This window comes from Rhagoletis pomonella, unplaced genomic scaffold (genome assembly GCF_013731165.1).
Source record: "Rhagoletis pomonella isolate Grant_MI unplaced genomic scaffold, Rhpom_1.0 Rhpom_scaffold_00004, whole genome shotgun sequence".
NCBI lineage: Eukaryota > Metazoa > Arthropoda > Insecta > Diptera > Tephritidae > Rhagoletis > Rhagoletis pomonella.
Genome location: NW_023458558.1, coordinates 71,793,498 through 71,813,322, shown reverse-complemented (window position 1 = coordinate 71,813,322; position 19,825 = coordinate 71,793,498). Strand labels below are relative to the sequence as shown.

Sequence of the window (19,825 nt, the reverse complement as noted above, 5' to 3'; positions counted from 1 at the left end):
CATTCCTGCAGGGCGGAGAGGATGTTTAAACCGCCGCTCAAACGCAGTACGACGGCCGTGCATGCAATCCTTGACAGCAGCAGTTTGGTAGTTGACTCCGAAAAAATTAGTACCAAGCGCGCACGGCCGCCTACCATCCTCGCGGCAATCAACGATCGTTTAGTTCTGATACTAACATCGGTCAACGTGCACGCGTCCAACTTGCTAAATAGTATTCTTTCTAACTTGCGAAGTGAAATTCATGTTACATAAACTTTGTATATATCTTTCCATATACAAACATATACACCCCTTTTATGAATGACTGATTTGTGTTAAAAGCGAACAAAAACCACAGACATTCAAATTAATACATCTGTCGGGCTTATGAAAAGAATCTGCTTTATCCCGAGTTTCACCCGAAAAAAAGGCTGAATTTCTTTATTCATTCTGAACGTTTGGAATAAACTTTTTTGTTTACTTATTCTTTAGAACGTTCCTGATGATATGTTAACGTATATTTCAAACGTATTCTGTTTATTCCGGCTGTGAAATGGGATTATCCGGAATGTATAAAGAAACGCAGCCAAAATTTGTCCGATAATTTGACATCCGTTCACAGTAAATACATGGAAACCAAAAGTGAAAAGTGAACCGGTTCGGGAAAATGACACTCATGATAAGGCTGAATACTAATTTCATACGATACGCCTGCAAGCGTTTATCGACTATCGTATGAAAATTCATAATAGGGAGGATAAACATTTAATTTTGGGAGATACGGTGAATTGAAAACCGAGTAAATAAACTAAATTAAACCTGCTGTACATTCGAAAACAAGTATTTCCTTTGATCTGAAAAAGTGTGTGCGTACAAAATGGTTAGTGCGAAAGGCAACCATCGAACTATTCACCTTTCATTATTGAATCATGGTGCCTCCCATAGTGAAATTATACCACGGGTAAGAGCGAGAAGAAAGTACGTTATTTCAAAAATTGCCTTTAAAAAATTCTATAAGATAGCCGAATGTCAAGAAAATAAATAAAAAAGCTGTTTTAATACTTCACTTGTTTATAATTTCACCATGGTGGGTGCCCCTTTATGTTTAGACTCCGCACAAACACAGAGTTCTACACACTCCCAGGAAGTTTTTAAAGAAATTTAATTTTTATATTTTATTACATTTTTTTGTTATAAACATGGAATAGTATTTATTTATGGTGACATAAGCACAAAAATTAACAATATAAAACACCAGCATATAAATGTATACTTGGAATTATAGACATGCGAAAACAAGTAGGTACGAAAATTATTTTCTATTCCAATTTAAAACTGCTTGCGAGCAAATTGGAGTTCTTTACGTTTAAGAGCTTCATGCGCCGACTCCCTAGGAATATTTTTCCGAAATATAGTCGAATTTTTGAAATTCAGAGCATTCTGTGTTGCAGTAGTGGCACCTGCTCCACAGGTTTGCATTGAGCTTGCTCCCCTCAATTTATTTTTTTTTTTGTTATTAAGAGACGGCAAAAGTTCTTCCAGAAATACACCTGATTGCGACCACTGAGGTTTAGGTAATACGTGTTGAGGATCATCGATCTTTTGTTTACGTTTACGAAGATAGGAATTTTTTATTTCTGGTGCTTTATCCTGACCAGCAGTTAATATACGACGTACTTTAAAACCGAGAGTGCGTGGCGTAATGGGACTCTCACGGAATCCGTTATTATTTGTATTTTTCTTCGGCGTAACTGGTTCCTCCAATACTGTACCAGTGGGAAGTTCAAATTTGTTAAATATGGTTCGTTTCTTTTTCGGAGGGCTAAGTGCTTCTTCTACGATTTCGCCTGTAGCGCAATTCATGCGATGAACAAATTCGGAACGTGTTTCTTTATAACCTATATTGTGTAACGTAACAGCATGTTAAGCATATCCATAAATATGTAAATATAAGTAACAAATTGATTTATAAACCATATTTGACTTACTCATTTTTATTTCAGATGACGACTCAGTATTCGAAAGCGATTCCAACACTTCCATGGGAAGACGCTTCTCAGTACTTTCGGCATCATTTGTCTAGAGTAAAAAAAAAAAATATTACTCTTGAGGCGGATTCGTCGTTTTAGTTGGGAATTTTCTTCCGAGAGGTTGTTGTTGCGTTTCTCTCCCAGAGAGAGAAAGACAACAACAACCTCACATGGAAGAAAAGTTCAGAACCGCCTTTAGCATTTGTATGATTATTTGGTGCTACAAAAAAATGGTGGCATGTACTTTTTATGTCATGTAGTAGAGGTAGTACAACAAGTCTAAAAATAATTTTGGCATTAGCAGAATCACAAATACACCCCTAAAATCTTAAATTATGATCAAATAAATGAAAATCGGGAGGTATGAACTAGAGCTGCCTGAATGTATTTCTTTGCACTGAAGGCCCGGTATGAAAAATTTGTTTATTGCGATCTTATGCACGCGGCCATACTTCACTCGCTCCTATTCCTATTGTCGGGAACGACAGTCGTTTGTGGAAATTTGAGATTTCTAAGGGCGTTTTTAGGCAACCAATGACATAATCAACTACAAATTTGTATTCCTATTATCCTTTCGAAATGAAGAAGTATTGAAACGGGTTAAAATCTGTTGTTAATGTTTTTATTTACGGCATAATTCAACGAACGACTGCCGATGCGAACGACTTACGACAACTATAATTGGGGTGACTGTGTCAGTGTCACTTTAAGGCGGATTTATCGTTCTAGTTCTGAACTAAAGTTGAAGTTGAGTTCAGTTGCTCTCCCAGAGAGGAAAACCACGTGGAAGAAAATTTCCGAACTATAACGATGAATCCGCCTTTATTTTGATGTTCATTGTAATGTTACTTCACCATACAATAGTATACAGGAAAAGTATATAAATTCAAGCAACTTTTTTGTAAGAACTTTATAATTACATTTAATTTTGTACTAATGTGATTCACATTACTTCTGGTTTCATAAATGTAAGTCTGATTTAGATTACACATACCTGGAGTTTTTCCTTTTTATTTTTATAAGCTTCATTCATTAAAATCTTAGCTGATGCCTTAAATGCCTGCTTTAAGGCCAATGTAGTTTTTTCTGTAATTAATGTCAAATTATTTATAGGCACAAAGCTTGTTAATAAAAACAAACCTTTTGAATGTTTCACATCTTCAGCAAGACACCCGTTATTTTCCAATATATCCAGATGATTTGAACTCTTCTTAAACTTTGGAGAGATTATCTTGCTCTAGAATAAAAATCAGTGAAACATTGTTAGAACTTTACTAAAAATTCTAATGAATAATTATTTCTTTCGCAATACCTTTTTATAGTTTTGCTTCGTTTCTAATTTAGCACGATTGGCCGCTTCTAATATTTCGTCACAACGATCAAAAATGTGCCCTAAATCCTTCTTTTCTCCTTTAATTAGCTGACGAGGAGTGGCACTATTATACGCATCAGTTTTATTTTTCGGTTCGTTACTAGACTCGTCCGAAGCGCTGCTTTCCGTCAAGGCACAGGACTTTTCCGGTATAGATCCACTAAATGATTTAGACAAGCGAGTTTTGGATGCGGCCATTTGTGTAAGCAATTCGCGCTTGCGATCTTCAATATTGTCAATCAATGACTGAGATGGGTTGAATTCTTCCTTTGATATAGGTTGCAAACTTTTACGCTTCCGTTTCTTACTATTTTTGACCTCTCCACCATGTGCTTCTAGAGCGGCCATTGATTTTCGCTTTCTATTCAGAACTGTAAATGGTTTATCTGAGCTCGCGAGCTTACTCAGTTCCTCCTCCTCGTCTTTATTTAATTGAATATCATTGGGTTTAGCGTTCTGTTCTGTATCAGATTCGCTTATATTTTTACCGTCATTCGAGCGCTTTTTGTACGATTCTTTTTCAAATTCTGAGGAATCGGAGCCATCTATTTCATTTTCGTTTCCCTTTTTAATAACACCAACACCGATTGAAAATGAACTATGATGGACATATTTGTCTCCTTTAATACTGCATCTCTTCTGCTTCGCCTGACAAAAAGACACACTTAGTCTAGCAACTTTCGGCTTTTTAGATTCACTCAATATATATCCAGTATCTTCAGCGGAATCCTCATCAGCAGATTCTTCACTATTTGTTTGGTTTGAATGATTATTTTCAGAAACCTGTGGAACCTCTTGTGTCTCTGGTATTTCAATGTCTTCATCTTCAAAATTCTCATTTTCAGGGTGCTCATTTTCAGATTTTGGTTCATTGTTGGTCTCGCCACTTTTTTGTTTTTCCATAAAGAGGTTTAAATCGGATTCATTTTGGGAACCATTTATATTCGCGGCATTTGTCGTGTCATTATTTTCCTCCGATAGTTTTACTGGAATTTCAGATTGTCCAGTGGCACTTAAGGATTTACGAATTTTATGTTTGGTTGGGGCTTTTTCATATTCAACAGATATTTGTCTGTCAACGGAATGGTTCGACAAGTTAATCTTTAAATTCTCATTTGCATTCAGATCAAGGATAGACTCATCGTTGTTTTGTTGTACAATGAATTCATATTTCTCTCCCGGTTTTTCATACTCCATATCTTTGCTATCTAGTACAGTTTGGCCAGCTTCATTTCTTGAATTAGTTTTAGTTATTTCATTACTAGTATCTATTGTTGTTGATGTAATTCTGCGATTCATTCCATCAATGTTCGATTCATTTAATTTGCTCAATGCTTTGTCGCTTGACGACTTATCAGAATCTCCTTCCCTTCCTTCTCCTTCAATCAATTCAGAAGCATCGTCCCTTGTAAACTCATGCCTATTACTCTCTCTTTTATCACCTGAGTGATCATTATATCCAGCGTCTATTTTTTTATCAATCAAATCTTTTGTAACTTTTTCAGCTTCATCTAATTTATTTTGTGGCTTAAGCGAATTTTCATTCGTAGTTGTTTCTTCATTAGAGGAGTCATCAATCATCCTACTAACTTCAAAGTTAAGAGGCTTGCTTGTTTTATTGGAATCGTTGTTTATCAGTTCGTTCATTTGGTTTGATTTTGAATCTGACACCTCATCATTTTCACTTTCACTCGTCTCTAAGATGCGTTTTTTTTTGTTCGATGTAATTATTTTCTTAGTCTTCTTAGCTTTCTTTTCCGCGTAAGACTGTTGATCGCTTTCGCTTTCACTGGTTATCAAAATTTGTCTGTTACCCTTTGATCTACCAGACTTTATAGTTGGATCTTCAATTCGATCAGCTTCATCTGAATAATCAAGTAGCGATTCCCCTGAATCCGAAGTTATAAATGAATCATTTTCTTCGTCATCCTCTTCCTCCCCATCCTCATCACTATCCTCACTGCCAATGTATTCACCCCTATCTATAACTTCATTTTCTTCTATTTCTTTTTGTTCTTCTTCCCCCATAGAATCCCCGCTTTGGTAGTCATCAGGTGCTTCCATGGCCTCATCATCGACAAATTCTAATTTTTGAAAAGATGTTCCTTCCTCCTCACTCTCCTCGTTATTTGTATTTTTACCATCGGTATCGCTTAGGTACGGAGTTTCCTTATATAGTAATTTCCAATTTTCAGAAGTTACTTCTTGGTCACCTTTTTTCCCTGAACTGTTTTCAGTGATGATGTCGATTTTTCCAGCATATGTTGCACATCCACTTACATTATGGGTCCAGGATTTAGAAAACAAATTTGCTTTCTCATCTGCGCCATCATTGTTATCGCCTGTTGCCACTCCATTCTTTGACTGGTGGATTAAAGAAGTAATAGCATCATTCCGATTAGCGGATGACTGAAGACTTTTTTCCGGGTCGGCGTTATTCTCGCCACTATTAATCGGGGCCGGCGATGATTTCTTTGGGGACTTTTCTGGTGAAAATTTTGTACTTTTTATATTTTCTTCAGACACCTTCAAATTTTCTTCTGGTTCAGGTTTTGATTTTGATACAGAAACTAGCATAGGAGTTGAGCTCTGCAATCGCGTATATAGTTGTTTTTTATGTGGTGTACATTCTTGAAAAACTTCTACCCCTTTTTCAAATCGGTCTTCTTCAGGGTCATTTGTTGCATCATGAAACTCAATAGATTCTTTTGAATGATTTTCCTGTATTTCATATTCGTGTGGTTCATTACCTTCATCAATATATGCACTAGCATCTTTAAAACTGGCTGAAGATCCTTTATCACTTTGAAAAGACCTATCCTCCGAATCTTTCGGCGAATTCATGGCTGTGTAGCTTTTAGACTTGATTGATGCTGGTGTTTTCGGATAAGTACTCTTTATTACATCATCTTCATTGTCCAGATCATTGAAGGCTACGAATTTCGAGTTTGGCGGAGACTTTGGAACAGAACCTTCACCACAAAGTTTTTCAATTACCTTAGGCGATAATTTTTGTAATTCTACAACACTTTCTACAAATGGATAGGCTTGACTTTGTGAACTTGGCGGAGAGCTTGGAACAGAACTTTCATCACCAAGTTTTTCAATTAACCTAGGCGATAATTTTTGTAGTACTACAATACTTTCCACACAGGGATAGGCTGGACTTTGTGAATTTGTAGTTGTCTTTGGTGATGCACTCTTTTCAGGCGTTTTAGTAGTTTCAACCCCCTTTTCATTATCGTCATCAGATAATTCGAGGCGAAGCGTGCACTCGTTTTTGTTATCGCTTTCTTTCAACGCTGATGTTTCAGATAGGGATGATTTCAATGTTTCCACAGGAGTCTCGTTACTTATATCAGATATATTAGATTCTATTTTTACTGAATCTCGATTTTTACTGCTTTCTACTTTTTCTTCAACTTCATCTTGTAATTTTAAATCCTCCTTTTTATCTTCTTGATCATTTAATATAACAGTTTCTTCCGATAAATCTATTGTTTCAACAGATTTCGATTTGCTTTCGGTTGAAGCATTCTTCCCGTTCAACCCATGCGGTTTTCGTGAAGGGCTTTTAGAAGGTTCATCCTCTTTTTTTAAATTAAAATATGTGTTATTTGAAGTTTCTTCTAGATTGATAACTTCAACCTCAGAATCGCTGTCGCTTATTTGTTTGCTACGTCTGGATTTTGGCCCAGGTTTAACCCTTTTAGCAGGACCGGTACGAGGTGTTTTTTCTAGTTCTAATTGTGTTGGAGACTTTGATGACAATCTTGTCGAACGCCTTGCTGGTGTACCTTTCACCCCGGCATTGAAGCCTTCATCAGATAACTCATCAATCTTTGATGTAGCGACATCTAATAGAACAGATTTATTAGGCGTATGTGAGTCTGTTTCGAAAACTCCGCTCTTGCGTACTGACCGCTTGGCAAGAGAATTTTCAATATCACTAAGTTCAGAAGTTATGTAATTTTTAGTCCTCGCTGGTGTTTTCGAAGGTGTGATGTTCCCAGTTATGGAATTACGACGAGTGCCTCGTAAAGATCGAGGGGAGCCTGGAAATTATGGTATTAGTTGATACACATATTTGTTAGTAATTCGTATTACTCACTTAGCTCTGGTATAGTAGTAAGCTTAGTTAACTGCGGGGTAGAAGGTCTGCTCCCAGCATCATTGCTATCAACCGATGCTAACCGCTTACGTAAAGACCTAGTCACTGTATATTTAAAAGACCAACATGCGTTAATAAATTTTGGGATTGGGGTCCGAAAAGTATGTTAGTTTGAGGCTGATACAAAAAACAAAATAAATAGGGCGTGGCCTTGCTGACCTTCCTAGTTTGAAAGATTAAAAACCAAATAATTAAATGGAATGCTTTCAGACTACGGGGCTTCTCAGGCTAACCTCTTCGAAATGGGAAAAAATCGAAGGCCGCCTACGCAGATATAACTTCCGCGCAAAAATACTATTGTTCCCCTATTTTGAAGAGGTAGTAGTAGTAGTCAGTGGAGAAAGACAAGTATACCACCGAATTCTTTGATCTGTGATCTTTCAAGCTGGAAAGGTGGGAGGTCCCTCGCCCCGTTCATGTTTTGTACCAACCTAGTTACTGTTCCCAAATTTTGGAAAAAAAGGCAATATGATACTGTCAAAAGGGAAAAACTATCCCTGTGTACAGAAATACATCGATCCAAAGCATCAAGCCTTTTATTTCAAACTATAATTGATGGTAAGGTACAATTGCACAACGAGTTTTCATAAAGCGTCGTCCATCCTCTTTCGTTTAAGGTGGGTTTGGGGGGCCACGACCCGGTAGTAGTGCACTTTAGCGGAACCTGGTCAAAATGGACGGAAAAAAGTAGAGAGTAGTATCAATTGACGCATCTTGACGCTAATAATAATGACCACAGACCGGAAATTAACATTTTTAATTCATTAAAGAGTTATTCGCAAACAACACTTGCACTTTTGGCTTTGCACTTTTTTTGTATATGCAAGAAAGGGAATTGTAGTTACCTCCTTTCCCAAGGCTACATCACTGGGCGGTAGCCCCAGTTGGTGCACACCAAAAGGAGAATTCTAAAAGGAGTTCTACGCAAAAATACTCTGGACGCAAGTGAAAATTGTGATTTCCATTTTTCTAAGGGGTCCCTAGGGAACCATCGGCAATAACTCTTAAATTAATCAAAAATCTTATTTTCCGGTCTCCGATTGATATAATTCGCGTTAAAACGCGTCGATTGATACCCCTCTTGATTTTGTTTTGGTAAAATTTGGCCTGGTTCCGCTGAAGTGCACTTTTACCCCACGACCCCTCCCAACACCATCGTCACTAAATCGTTGTACAAATAAGCGAACATTTCCCGCAACAATCGCCTTGTACGAACGGCCTTTCAACTAATAACTTCCAATGAAGTTGGGGTGCATGCGAACTTCGTATTAGACTGATGCTTTCGATTGACGCATTTCTGAACACAGGCTATGTCCCGTTGCACCCAAACGGTATGCACGCGTACATACGTTTGAATATATGTAGAGGCAATCAGCCTGCGAGATGCGACTCTATTTAGTCTACTTACCGCGACCACTAGTGGATGCATCGTCTAAGTTCTCCATTACTTATCCTCATGTGTTTTCATATAATAAATAGTGTATAATTAAAGACAGCTCCAAAATTTTTATAAATTGTTCCAAACAATCACACATGTGCGCCCATCGGATCGATCGAAGAATTTTATGCTTCTTCTTTTCAATTTGGCTTTAAAACGGTTTTTAAACGACACAACCAGGGTTGCCACTGACGAAAAAAAAAACTTACCATCCACTTAAAAAAATCTACCAAATCTGGAAAATATCTACCAAAATTTTTGTTTTGGTATTTTAATAAAAACTAGTTTTTTATTTTTTTTTTAGTTATTTCAATATGAATTAAAATTGTTTTTAAGGAACTTTTTATTTAAGTAGTTATACGGCATTTGAGATCATATTAACGGCGTATTCTGAGTTTCCTTTAACCAAAAGCGAAAGTGATGAAACTAAAGGCAACAACGAAACTTCATCATTTGAAAAAACTTGAACTGTCGTGTAAATTTCGAACTTTTTACTCTGAATCTTTAGAACAATTAATGATGGAATTTTATTTGATTATAAACAACAATGTGCAACTAAAAATACCCGTTGATTTTTTTTTAATTTTTTTGCCGCCAGTCTTTTGTGGTTTTTATCATTTAACTATTGCCATTGATAAAAATGGCGTTGATTAATTTTTTTTTGCGAACAACCATAGCACGTAATTACATAATACTATAATAATAATCATTTAAAATATTTATGCAATTAAAAGCTCCTCGGGATTCCACTAAAATGACTTTTTAATGGAGCACGATATGTTCGCCTTATATCGATAAATATTTATACGTATGAATATAAAAAGCATTCGAAAATTAATGCAATAAAGTACACTACATTTTGGAGAGAAATTTATAATATAAAGATAACTATGAAAAATAAAGCGAGAACGAAAAGTTCAACAAAAATCTACCAAAATGAGAAAAAATTTACCTTTTTACCAACCCAAATTTTTTCTACCAATTTTGGTAACAACTAACCAAAGTGGCAACCCTGGACACAACGTTGAAGAAGGGTTCAACAGCCCAACGTTGGTACTTTGCTATGATAGGCGCCTGCAACACGTGCAATATATATTGTGATATTTAGATCGTGATCCATATTGACGACTTTCAACATACTGATGAATTATGAACTATGGGAATAAAGCAACAGAGAAAAAGAAATTATTAGATATTGAGCCAATTTACACGACGACTTTTCACCCTGCGTTTTTTGCACGTTCCCTTTTAAAAGTCTTCAAAAATCCTTGTGTATTTACACGATGACTTTTTCTTTGCGGCGTTTCTTGTGTTTTTTTTGACATTTCAGCGTCAAATTTTCTTTGGTTAACTTTTTCGTCCTCATTTTTAAAGCGGAGGGAATCGCGAACTCAAAGCAGAAATACGAAAAAGTGAACTCGATAAAACCGAAACGTTAAAAAAAAACCCTCGATTTCGCTCACCGTGCGTGCTTGCCTACCCACCACCCAGGGTGAAAAGTCATTGTGTAAATTGGCTCATTATCTAGTAACAACTTTTGGTGCTTTTTTTTGTGTGTTTGGAGCAACAGCTATTTTCGCCATTAATAAACCTTAGGTAATGCAGCGTTTTTGCTGCATTTAAAATGCAACATTTAGCACTTTCGAACATATGTTTTCGAAGAGCGTTCATGCTATAGCATTTAGCAAATGTACATTTACGCGAGTTCGAAATCGTATGCTTTTGACAAACAGCCGTGTTCCAGTCTCTTATTTAGATGCGTATATATTACGATCAATTCTCACGCAGAAGATAATGTGCAAAAACCCTACTGAAAAGGAAAAAATAAATTTTAAACCAAAAATTCAATACAAAAACTTGAATTGTTTTAACCATAAACGAACATTTGTTTGTGTATATATTTATTTGTCGGTGCATTCAATTAAAATTTCCTCACTTAATTAGGAAACAAACCAAACAGAGTTGATCACAAATTGATCCAGATTTCTATCAGTATCAAATCGATGTTGAATTTGCTTAACTTTTCTTTATCCAAATATGTAATGCAAAATAAAAGAAATCTCGATCGGCGATCACTGAAACGCAGCTAGCAACTGTATACTCGAAAAAGCAATGTTGCCACTTTTTCTCTTTAAACCATGTTCGAATCGTGGAAATTTTGGAAGATCACAGGGTTGCTTTTAGCATTTAGATTCTTAATGCAAAAATGTAGTTGCATTTAGTTGCATTTAGGTGACGAATTTTGTATGGATAAATGTACATTTAGAGTAGCATTTAGAGCTAAATGCGCTAAATGTGCTTTTACGCGTAAGCAAAAACAGCCTATAAGCAAAAACAGCCTATAATACTATGTCTCCATTGAGAGACTTATCCATTAAGATTTAATAAATCCAGTTACTAAATCACAACCGTCTCCATTACCACAACGAGATATGTTTGACGTTCACATCTTCAAATATTTGACGTTTGCTTATGTTCATTTTATAAATACAGTTGCGGACATTGATATACAGACAGATAAAAGGAAGGTACCAAGCGGAATTTCATTATATGAATTCTGAATATTATTGGCTTCTTATTCGTGGTAAATATGTATGTATAATATATAGTTTGGAAAGTGTAACGAATGGTACCATATTCCGAATCATTTTCCGGAATTTAAGAAAAATGATTAAAACGGTAAAAAAACATTTGCTGAAAGAAAAAATTTTGTAGAACTCTCTTATTCATAGGAGGGAACCGAAAATCCAATCGTGGGCCTTTGGCATATCATGAATACGAACTAAGTTCTAGAGGATGTTCGGTGCAATGTTATCGAAGCAGAACCATTACCGAAATTTATAAATTTTTTGTCGCAGCGCGTAAATGACTTATAGAAGGCGGAGAAGACTCTGCATGATATTACTATACAACATTTCTTCTAAATTTTTAGTTTTTAAAATAATATTTTCTTAATTTATTACAACCAAAGTTATGTAAATATCATATATGTAATACTTCTATATTGGCAGTATCTACAAGTGCAGTCAGCAAACATTACAGTACAGATATATAAAAAAAGAAAAAGAAAACCGAGTAATCGCATTTAAGAAATGACACTTGAATTCAAAATAAATCGCAGAGGCGGAACGTTAAAAAAAATTTCAGAAAATTTTGTGTTTTCATTAAATTTTAAGAATTTTTCAATAAGTTAAACTGCAAAAATGTCGCACAGCTGCTTTTTATGTGAAAAAAGAAGAGATAAATTAAATAATATAGCTTTACATGGGTGCGTTGCAAAAGTTTCTATCAAAAACATCTTTAACAGCTTTGTTTTATACAGATTTCCAAAAGACGTAACCGTTTGCAAACAATGGATGCAGGCATGCGGCCTGATGCCCAACGAAGTTGTTAAAAATGTCCGAATCTGCAGCAACCATTTCAAACCAAACGATTACAAGACAAAGAACAATGAGGTTGGCAGAAAATGTTTGAACAGAAATGCGATTCCTTCGATGCATGCTACAATTGCAAGCATACAAAACGTGCCGGCCACTGGTAAATTTAAAGAATTGTTCTGCTACAGCTATACATATTCATTTCAACAATTTTTTTAGAAGGGCGAGAAAGTAAAAGTTCCGACATTACAGAAACCTCGCCTGTAAACAGAAGGCGCTTTGCTGAACCTCGTTTTGTTTCAGAAATTCGTACTCCTGACGTTTCCACCCCAAAACGTGCCAGCCGCTTTATATCGTTCGTTAAACGGTCTTTCGATAAAAAAATTAAAATAATCAAAACGCTTCGTAACAAAAAAAATTATTTAAAAAAACGAGTTACTTGTCTGGGAGAATTGCTTGGACATTTGCGAGAAAAAAACTTAATAGATGCGGAAACGGAAGAAATGATGGTAAGCTTATTTTAAGTGTTACATAAAATATACAGGGTTTCCTAGACCACCTGTCCACCGCCTCTGAAATGGAGGGGAATGGTTTTGATTGAAAACCGAAAAAATTTGACCTCCTAAATCAGGGACGAGGTGAAGTTCGAAAGTCATTTAGAGGTTGAAAAAGGCACTTCCGAGAAAAAATATTCAAACGAAAGTTACGTATTTTTAAGCTTAGAATCCGAATCTGTAGTAAAATCATGTATGTCTAATTTGAAAAAATGAACTTCCGGTCGAAACCGGAAGTCGGTAATACCACGAACAGATAGAGCATTCCCCTCCATTTCAGAAGGGGTGGACGGATGGTCTAGGACACCCTGTATAACTAATATTTTCACTTGTTCAATACATATATGTACATATGTACTTGTAGGATTTATTTCCCGAAAATGTAAAAGCGATGGTGGCACGAAAGTTAAAAGGATCGAAATGGTACACGAAGGAAATAAGAAGTTTTTCTCTTACGCTTCATTTCTACTCGCCAAAAGCATATCGGTATATTCGCGAAACGTGGAGGAATATGCTACCACACCCTTCAACGCTTCGCAAATGGTATCAAAATATTAATGGCTCTCCGGGATTCACACAACAAGCACTGGATGCTATCGCTCTGCGCGCGAAAGGACCAAAGCCAGTAATAGTAAATCTCGTATTTGATGAGATGGCTATTAGAGAGCAAAAAATATACAACCGGAAAGGCTTTGAAGGATGTGTAGACTTAGGTACGATGGACTGCCATACAGAGTGTGGCTCGGCTGCTGTGGCGAATAACGCGCTTGTAATATAGGCAGTCTCCTTAAACAAGCATTGGAAAGTTCCAATCGGCTATTTTTTGATCCGGTCACTACGTGGTGAAGAACGTGCTAATTTGCTGAAGGAATCTTTATATATGTTAAACAGCGTTGGTGCGAATGTTTACTCAATTACATTTGACGGTGCAACCACAAATTTATCTATGTGTAAATGCTTAGGAGTAAACTTCAACTACGGTCCATCATTTAAACCATATTTTGTTAATCCAGCAACTAAAGAATTGTGCTACATTTTCATTGACTTCTGTCATATGATAAAGTTGGTGAGAAATTGTTTTGGTGATATGCAATTACTAAAAACCAATTCGAATGAAACTATACGTTGGCAATATTTGTCTGACTTATATGCACTACAGGTCGGCAAAAAATCCTCCGGCTGAACCCTCCACGAGGGTGCTGACTGGTAATGGGCACTACAGAGGATTCTGTGCGATGTCAGAATGGTGCTCAGCTAAGATCAGGAATCAGTGCTATGTGCTAAACTCCTTAATAGCGTAGTCATATGGAAATGGTTTCTGATCGTGGCTTGGAGGTCTGAAGGGGCTGGATCAAGGCGTCACGCGCACCGTACCGAGGATCGGCCAGGCTGGGGGCCCCTAAATAGCCCAGTCGCGAACGGAGCCCTCTGGGAGGCGGCCACACCCAGGATGTAAGTAGGCCTTACCTGGGCATCGCGGATCTCTGCCCGGGTGGACGAACCCCTTTCTCCGCAGCCCGTGGGATCTATTATGGAAAAGAAACAATTAACAACAACAACAACAAAAACAGCAACAACAACATCAAAAACAATGTTTAAAGGGACCGGCCCCCTTAAAGCGTCGGAAGGGTCTCGGCCCACTAAACAAGGAGCTCAAGCGATGCAGAGTACCTCCACCAGCCGTAGTGCGGTGACAAATAGCGGGAAACCAAGGCCAATGGTGAAACCGGGCCAAGCTCTCGCAAAAACGATGGAAAGTGGCGGTGGGGCTGCTCAAAGGAGTCCACCCCGGGAAACTCCTGGCACCAGTGGACGCCAACCTGGCATGCAGATTGCAGCCGGGGATAAGGCTGAATCTGGGGCGCAGGCCCCGGGCGGTCCTCCCGCGACACCCACGGCCTTCACGAGGCCTGACCAGAGGCCAGAACCAGCTGCAGCGGGCTATCGGCAGAGGAAGCTAGCTGCTCGAATCCTGCAAAGGTTCACCGCAACGCCTGACCTGTGTAGCAAGGCGAAAGAAGAGCATGTGAAGGAGATCCTCACAGAAATCGACTGGGCAAAGGCAGTCCTGCCCGACTACCGCAAGCCGGAGGAGAAGCAGCCGCAGGCGCCCTCCAGTAAGCGCAATAGATCGGGGGAAAATACGCCCAACCAATACGCAAAGAGGGTCAGAACGCAGGGGCCTTCTTTTGCTGAAGTAGCCAAGGAGCAGATCCTGCTCGGCGTCATCGATGAGAGCAATGAAGACAGCCTCACCCTGAGGCAGCAATGGAAGTGGGTTAAGGCCGCGATGGCCGACATTGCTATCAACATTATGTTGGAGAATCCGGGACCTCCGCCAACCTGCAAGGGAGCGGGGTGGTTCCAAAATAACATCCGCGTTATAGCATGCGAGGATGCCAGATCAGCGGAGATCTACAAGAAAACAGTTGCAGGTATTGGAGAAGTCTACCCTGGTGCGAAGCTCAGGGCGGTCGACTTCAAGGACCTACCGGTGCGACCGAGAGCGAGAGCATGGTTGCCTTGCAAGCCAGCGGAGCCAGAAAGGATCCTCCAAACCATAAGGCTCTATAATCCGGAGCTACCTACCGATAGTTGGAAGGTGGTCAAAATCAACGAAAGCGGTAAAGCGACGATGCAGGTTGTCCTGCTTCTAAATAAGGACTCCATAGAGTTGTTGGAGCAAAAGAGCGGGGTCATACGTTACGGCTGTGACATGGCCAAAATTAAGGTCTACAGCAACGACGTAAACGCAGCGAGGAACCTGATCGCGGAGGTAGAGCCGGAAGAGGCCAACAGCGACGTGGAGATGGAGGAAGAATCCGAGCAGGTTGATCCGATGGACGACCTGACCGGGGGTTATGCCTCATCGACGTCTTCGCTGGGGGTCGGACGCATGCTTCGGCTTTATACGGAGGAGGAGTTGATCGAGATGTCGGAAGACGCGGTCAACTCCACCCTAATAGGCGACGTGGGCGATAACGGCCAAGATGGTGAAGGTACTGCAGATTAACCTTCACCACTGTAAAGCAGCTTCAGCTGCACTGCTGCTCCGTCTAACAGCTAAAGGGGCAGCCGACATCGTCCTAATCCAAGAACCTTGGGTGGTGGGACAAAACATTTGTGGGCTGAAAGCGCCGGGCTACAGACTGGTAAGTGGAGCCTCAACGGGGAAACCAAGGACGTGCATATTGATAAGTATCACACTAAAGTGTCTCTTTCTTCCACAATTTAGCGACGAGGACACAACAGCGGTCAGTCTAAGTGCAAACGGACGACCAATTAGGATGGCATCCATGTACCTAGCGCATGACAAGGAGGTGCCAACTACCTGCATTAAAGACCTAGTGGCCAGCACGAGAGAGGCGCTAATTTTGGGAGGTGACGCGAATGCCCACCATCACACCTGGGGCAGCTCCGATGATAACGAACGGGGTGAGTCACTTTTTGATTTCATACTTAGTTCTAAGCTTGTTATTGCGAATAGGGGGAATGATCCCACTTTTATTACAAAATCCCGAAGGGAAGTTCTGGACGTTACCCTTATCTCTGCGAATGCGGAATGTCTGGTCGGGAAGTGGAAGGTGCTTGAGGAGCACTCCTTTTCCGACCACCGATATATCCAATTCGAGGTATTAGGGGAAACGCCCAAGGCTCCTCTAACTAGAAACTTGCGAAATGCCAACTGGCATAGGTATCGGAAAGAGCTGGATAGGCTTTTGCCACAAGATAGAGAGCCGGCTACTCCAGCAAACCTAGAGGAGCTGGAATATCTTGTCGACCATTTTACGGGGGCCTGCAGAAAGGCAATAGACATTGCATGCCCCAAAAAGCAGCACCGGGGTAGGAAAAAGCCACCCTGGTGGAATGAAGAAATCAGGATTTCACGCAAGAACTGCAGGAAAACCTTCAATCAGGCTACTGCGTCTGGTAGTGAGGGACATTGGGAGACCTACAAGACAGCGTTACGGGAGTACAAGAAGCTCCTAAGAAGGTCGAAAAGAACCTCATGGAAAGACTTCTGCAATGGGGTGGAGTCTATCTCAGAGGCAGGCAGGCTCAGAAAGATACTCTCAGGTACTGCCCAGAAAGCCCCAGGATGCTTGCAAAGACCTGACGGCTCCTGGACAGAGACCGAGGAGGAATCACTGGATCTGCTTCTTTGCACACACTTCCCGGGTGCCACGGATAGCATGCCGGTACAGCCACATCTAACTGGAGATCTTTCGGTCACTGGAGATTTCCTCACTAGGGAAAAGGTCATCTGGTCTATTGGGACATTTAAGCCCTATAAATCAGCAGGTCCGGATGGCATTGCCCCCATACAGCTGCAGCAAACACTTCAGCTAAGCTCAGCGTGGCTACACGCTATAATTAGGGGAGTATTAGCTCTTAACCATATCCCTAGAAAGTGGAGGGAATCAGGAGTGGTGTTCATCCCCAAGGCAGGGAAGGTGTCTCACAATAACCCAAAGGATTTCAGGCCCATCACCTTGTCGTCATTTCAACTGAAGGTTATGGAGAGACTGGTGGAGGTCCGTATCAGAGAGTCGGTTGGTGACAGACTCTCTACCACACAACATGCTTATACGAAAGGTAGATCTACAGAAACGGCGCTACATGAAATAGTGTCGTATATAGAGAGATCACTAGACATCAAAGAATATACGCTAGCAGCCTTCCTGGATATAGAGGGCGCCTTTAACAACATCATGCCGGGCGCGATAACGGCAGCACTGGCGGGCCTGGGCATCGACTCGCGCTTAGTTGCGCTCGTAAACCAAATGCTGCGATGCAGGGTGGTCCGGGCGGAGCTGGCGGGGGTATCGTTGACCAGGTTCGTAGAGAGGGGCACCCCGCAAGGGGGAGTCCTATCCCCTCTTTTATGGGTCGCAGCGCTAAACTCACTGCTGTGTGGCATGGAGGGGGGTGGCTGTAAGGTTATTGCGTATGCGGATGATCTTGCACTAACAGTAAGTGGGAAATTTCCACAGACTCTATGTGACATTATGCAGGTAAAACTGAAGGAAGTCGAGAGTTGGACAAAAAATAACGGGCTAGGGGTAAACCCAAGCAAGACAGAACTTGTACTGTTCACAAGAAGGTACAAAATCCCCCCATTGATAACACCAAGGCTGGCACAGACCACACTAAAATTAAGCGAATCCGCTAAATACCTGGGGATAGTCCTAGATAGAAAATTAAGCTGGATTCAAAACACCGAAGAGCGGGTGCGGAAGGCCACGGTTGCCCTATACAGCTGCAGGAGAGCAATCGGCCAAAAATGGGGTTTAACCCCGAAGCTAGTGCACTGGATATACACCGTCGTGGTGAGGCCCATACTTCTGTACGGGGTAGTGGTATGGTGGCCAGTGCTGGAGAAGAAAGTAAACATTATTAAATTACAAAAAGTGGAGAGAACGGCCCTGATCTGCATTAGTGGTGCTCTCCGCACAACACCTACTATGGCAATGAACACGATCCTCAACATCATACCCATAGATATCATGGGACGACAATACGCTGCGTTTGCAGCCCTAAGACTACAGGGGCTTAAAAGCTGGAAAGTGGCTCGCTGTGGTCACACTACAATTCTGAGAAACCGACAACTACCGAGTACAAAGGACTACTGTGTACCAAGGCTCACTTTCACTAAAGGTTATAGCGTAATGCTACCTAGCAGGGAATCATGGCTCGAAGGAGTTCCGGGGTCTAAAGATGCCATAAGATTCTACACGGACGGCTCCAAACTAGAAAATAGGGTAGGAGGAGGCGTCTACTCGGAGAAATTGGGAATAAAAAGATCATTCCGACTACCTGACCACTGTAGTGTCTTTCAAGCCGAATTGGCAGCCATACAAGAAGCCGTTGACAGCCTAAAACTAGCTGTTATCGCCACTACGGAAATATATATATACTCAGACAGCCAGGCGGCCCTTATGGCGCTTGACTCTGTCACTGTAAATTCGGAAACAGTTGCCAACTGCCGCAAATCACTTAACGTGATGGCAGAGCAGTTCGCTTTGCACCTGGTATGGGTACCGGGGCACAGTGACATACCAGGAAATGAGAAGGCAGACGAGCTTGCAAGGGCGGGTACTTCCTCTCCACTTTCACCAGCCTGGAAGAGGGTGGGTATGCCACTCGCTTCCTGCAAGCTCTTACTAAGGGAGAACTTCCTTGAAGAAGCGGCCTCCAGATGGGAGCGCACTGAAAACTGTAATACAACGAAGCTTACATGGCCAAAATGGGATGTACGGAGATCGAGAGAAATTCTCACTCTCAATAAAGGCGATATGTCACTGGCCATTGGTCTGCTCACAGGACATATTTTGATAGGAAGGCACGCAGAACGCCTCGGGGTTAGTCACAACGACTACTGCAGGAGCTGCCATGACGAAGAAGAGCCTGAATCAATAAGGCACTTACTCTGCGATTGCCCAGCACTGGGCAGGAAAAGACAGAAATTCCTAGGTATAGGTCTTCTAGACGATCTAAGCGCGACTGCTAAGTTTGGAATACGGCAGTTGCTAAGGTTTGCAGACTCCACAAACTGGTTTAAGGAATAGGGGTTTTCTTTGGATCCATGTGGTATCACAATGGGCCCTGATCGGGCCTAAGTGTGCTGGCGCCCTCTGGGCCTAGCAGCCACTTCAACCTAACCTAACCTAACCTAACCTATATGCACTACAAACAAGCGAGGGACTGCGTTTATCCACAAAATTAACCAAAAAGCATATATACTATAAAAACAGCATTATGAACGTAAAACTCGCCGTTCAAACGTTAAGTAAAAGTGTTGCTGACTCTTTAATATTTTTAGAACGTAAAATAAAAGACCGAACAATTAACGACCGATTTCGAGATAGTTCTGCTACCGCTAAGTTTTGTTTAAATTTCAATA

The 19,825-nt window shown here is 40.4% G+C and overlaps 2 protein-coding genes across 3 annotated transcripts; one reads left to right on the top strand and one right to left on the bottom strand.

Annotated features, from left to right (window-relative positions):
- Positions 1–1,049: 1,049 nt before the first annotated feature.
- LOC118738066 (protein slender lobes) lies at positions 1,050–9,154 on the bottom strand. Its single transcript, XM_036468965.1, has 7 exons — positions 8,961–9,154; positions 7,493–7,597; positions 3,322–7,436; positions 3,150–3,246; positions 3,004–3,095; positions 1,968–2,058; positions 1,050–1,877 (listed from the first exon to the last, which is right to left on the bottom strand). Exons 1-7 carry the CDS (start codon positions 8,995–8,997, stop codon positions 1,309–1,311), a joined length of 5,106 nt encoding a protein of 1,701 aa, XP_036324858.1. The 5' UTR covers positions 8,998–9,154; the 3' UTR covers positions 1,050–1,308.
- Positions 9,155–13,380: 4,226 nt separating this feature from the next.
- On the top strand, positions 13,381–16,501 carry LOC118738069. 2 transcript variants are annotated; one of them, XM_036468974.1, is made up of 3 exons: positions 13,381–14,268; positions 14,400–16,073; positions 16,157–16,501. In XM_036468974.1, the coding sequence occupies exon 2, from the start codon at positions 14,453–14,455 to the stop codon at positions 15,932–15,934; it is 1,482 nt and encodes a 493-aa protein (XP_036324867.1). In that variant the 5' UTR covers positions 13,381–14,268; positions 14,400–14,452; the 3' UTR covers positions 15,935–16,073; positions 16,157–16,501. The 2 variants fall into 2 exon arrangements, with proteins under 2 accessions (XP_036324867.1, XP_036324866.1); XM_036468973.1 differs by having other exon boundaries at positions 13,381–16,073.
- Positions 16,502–19,825: the final 3,324 nt, after the last annotated feature.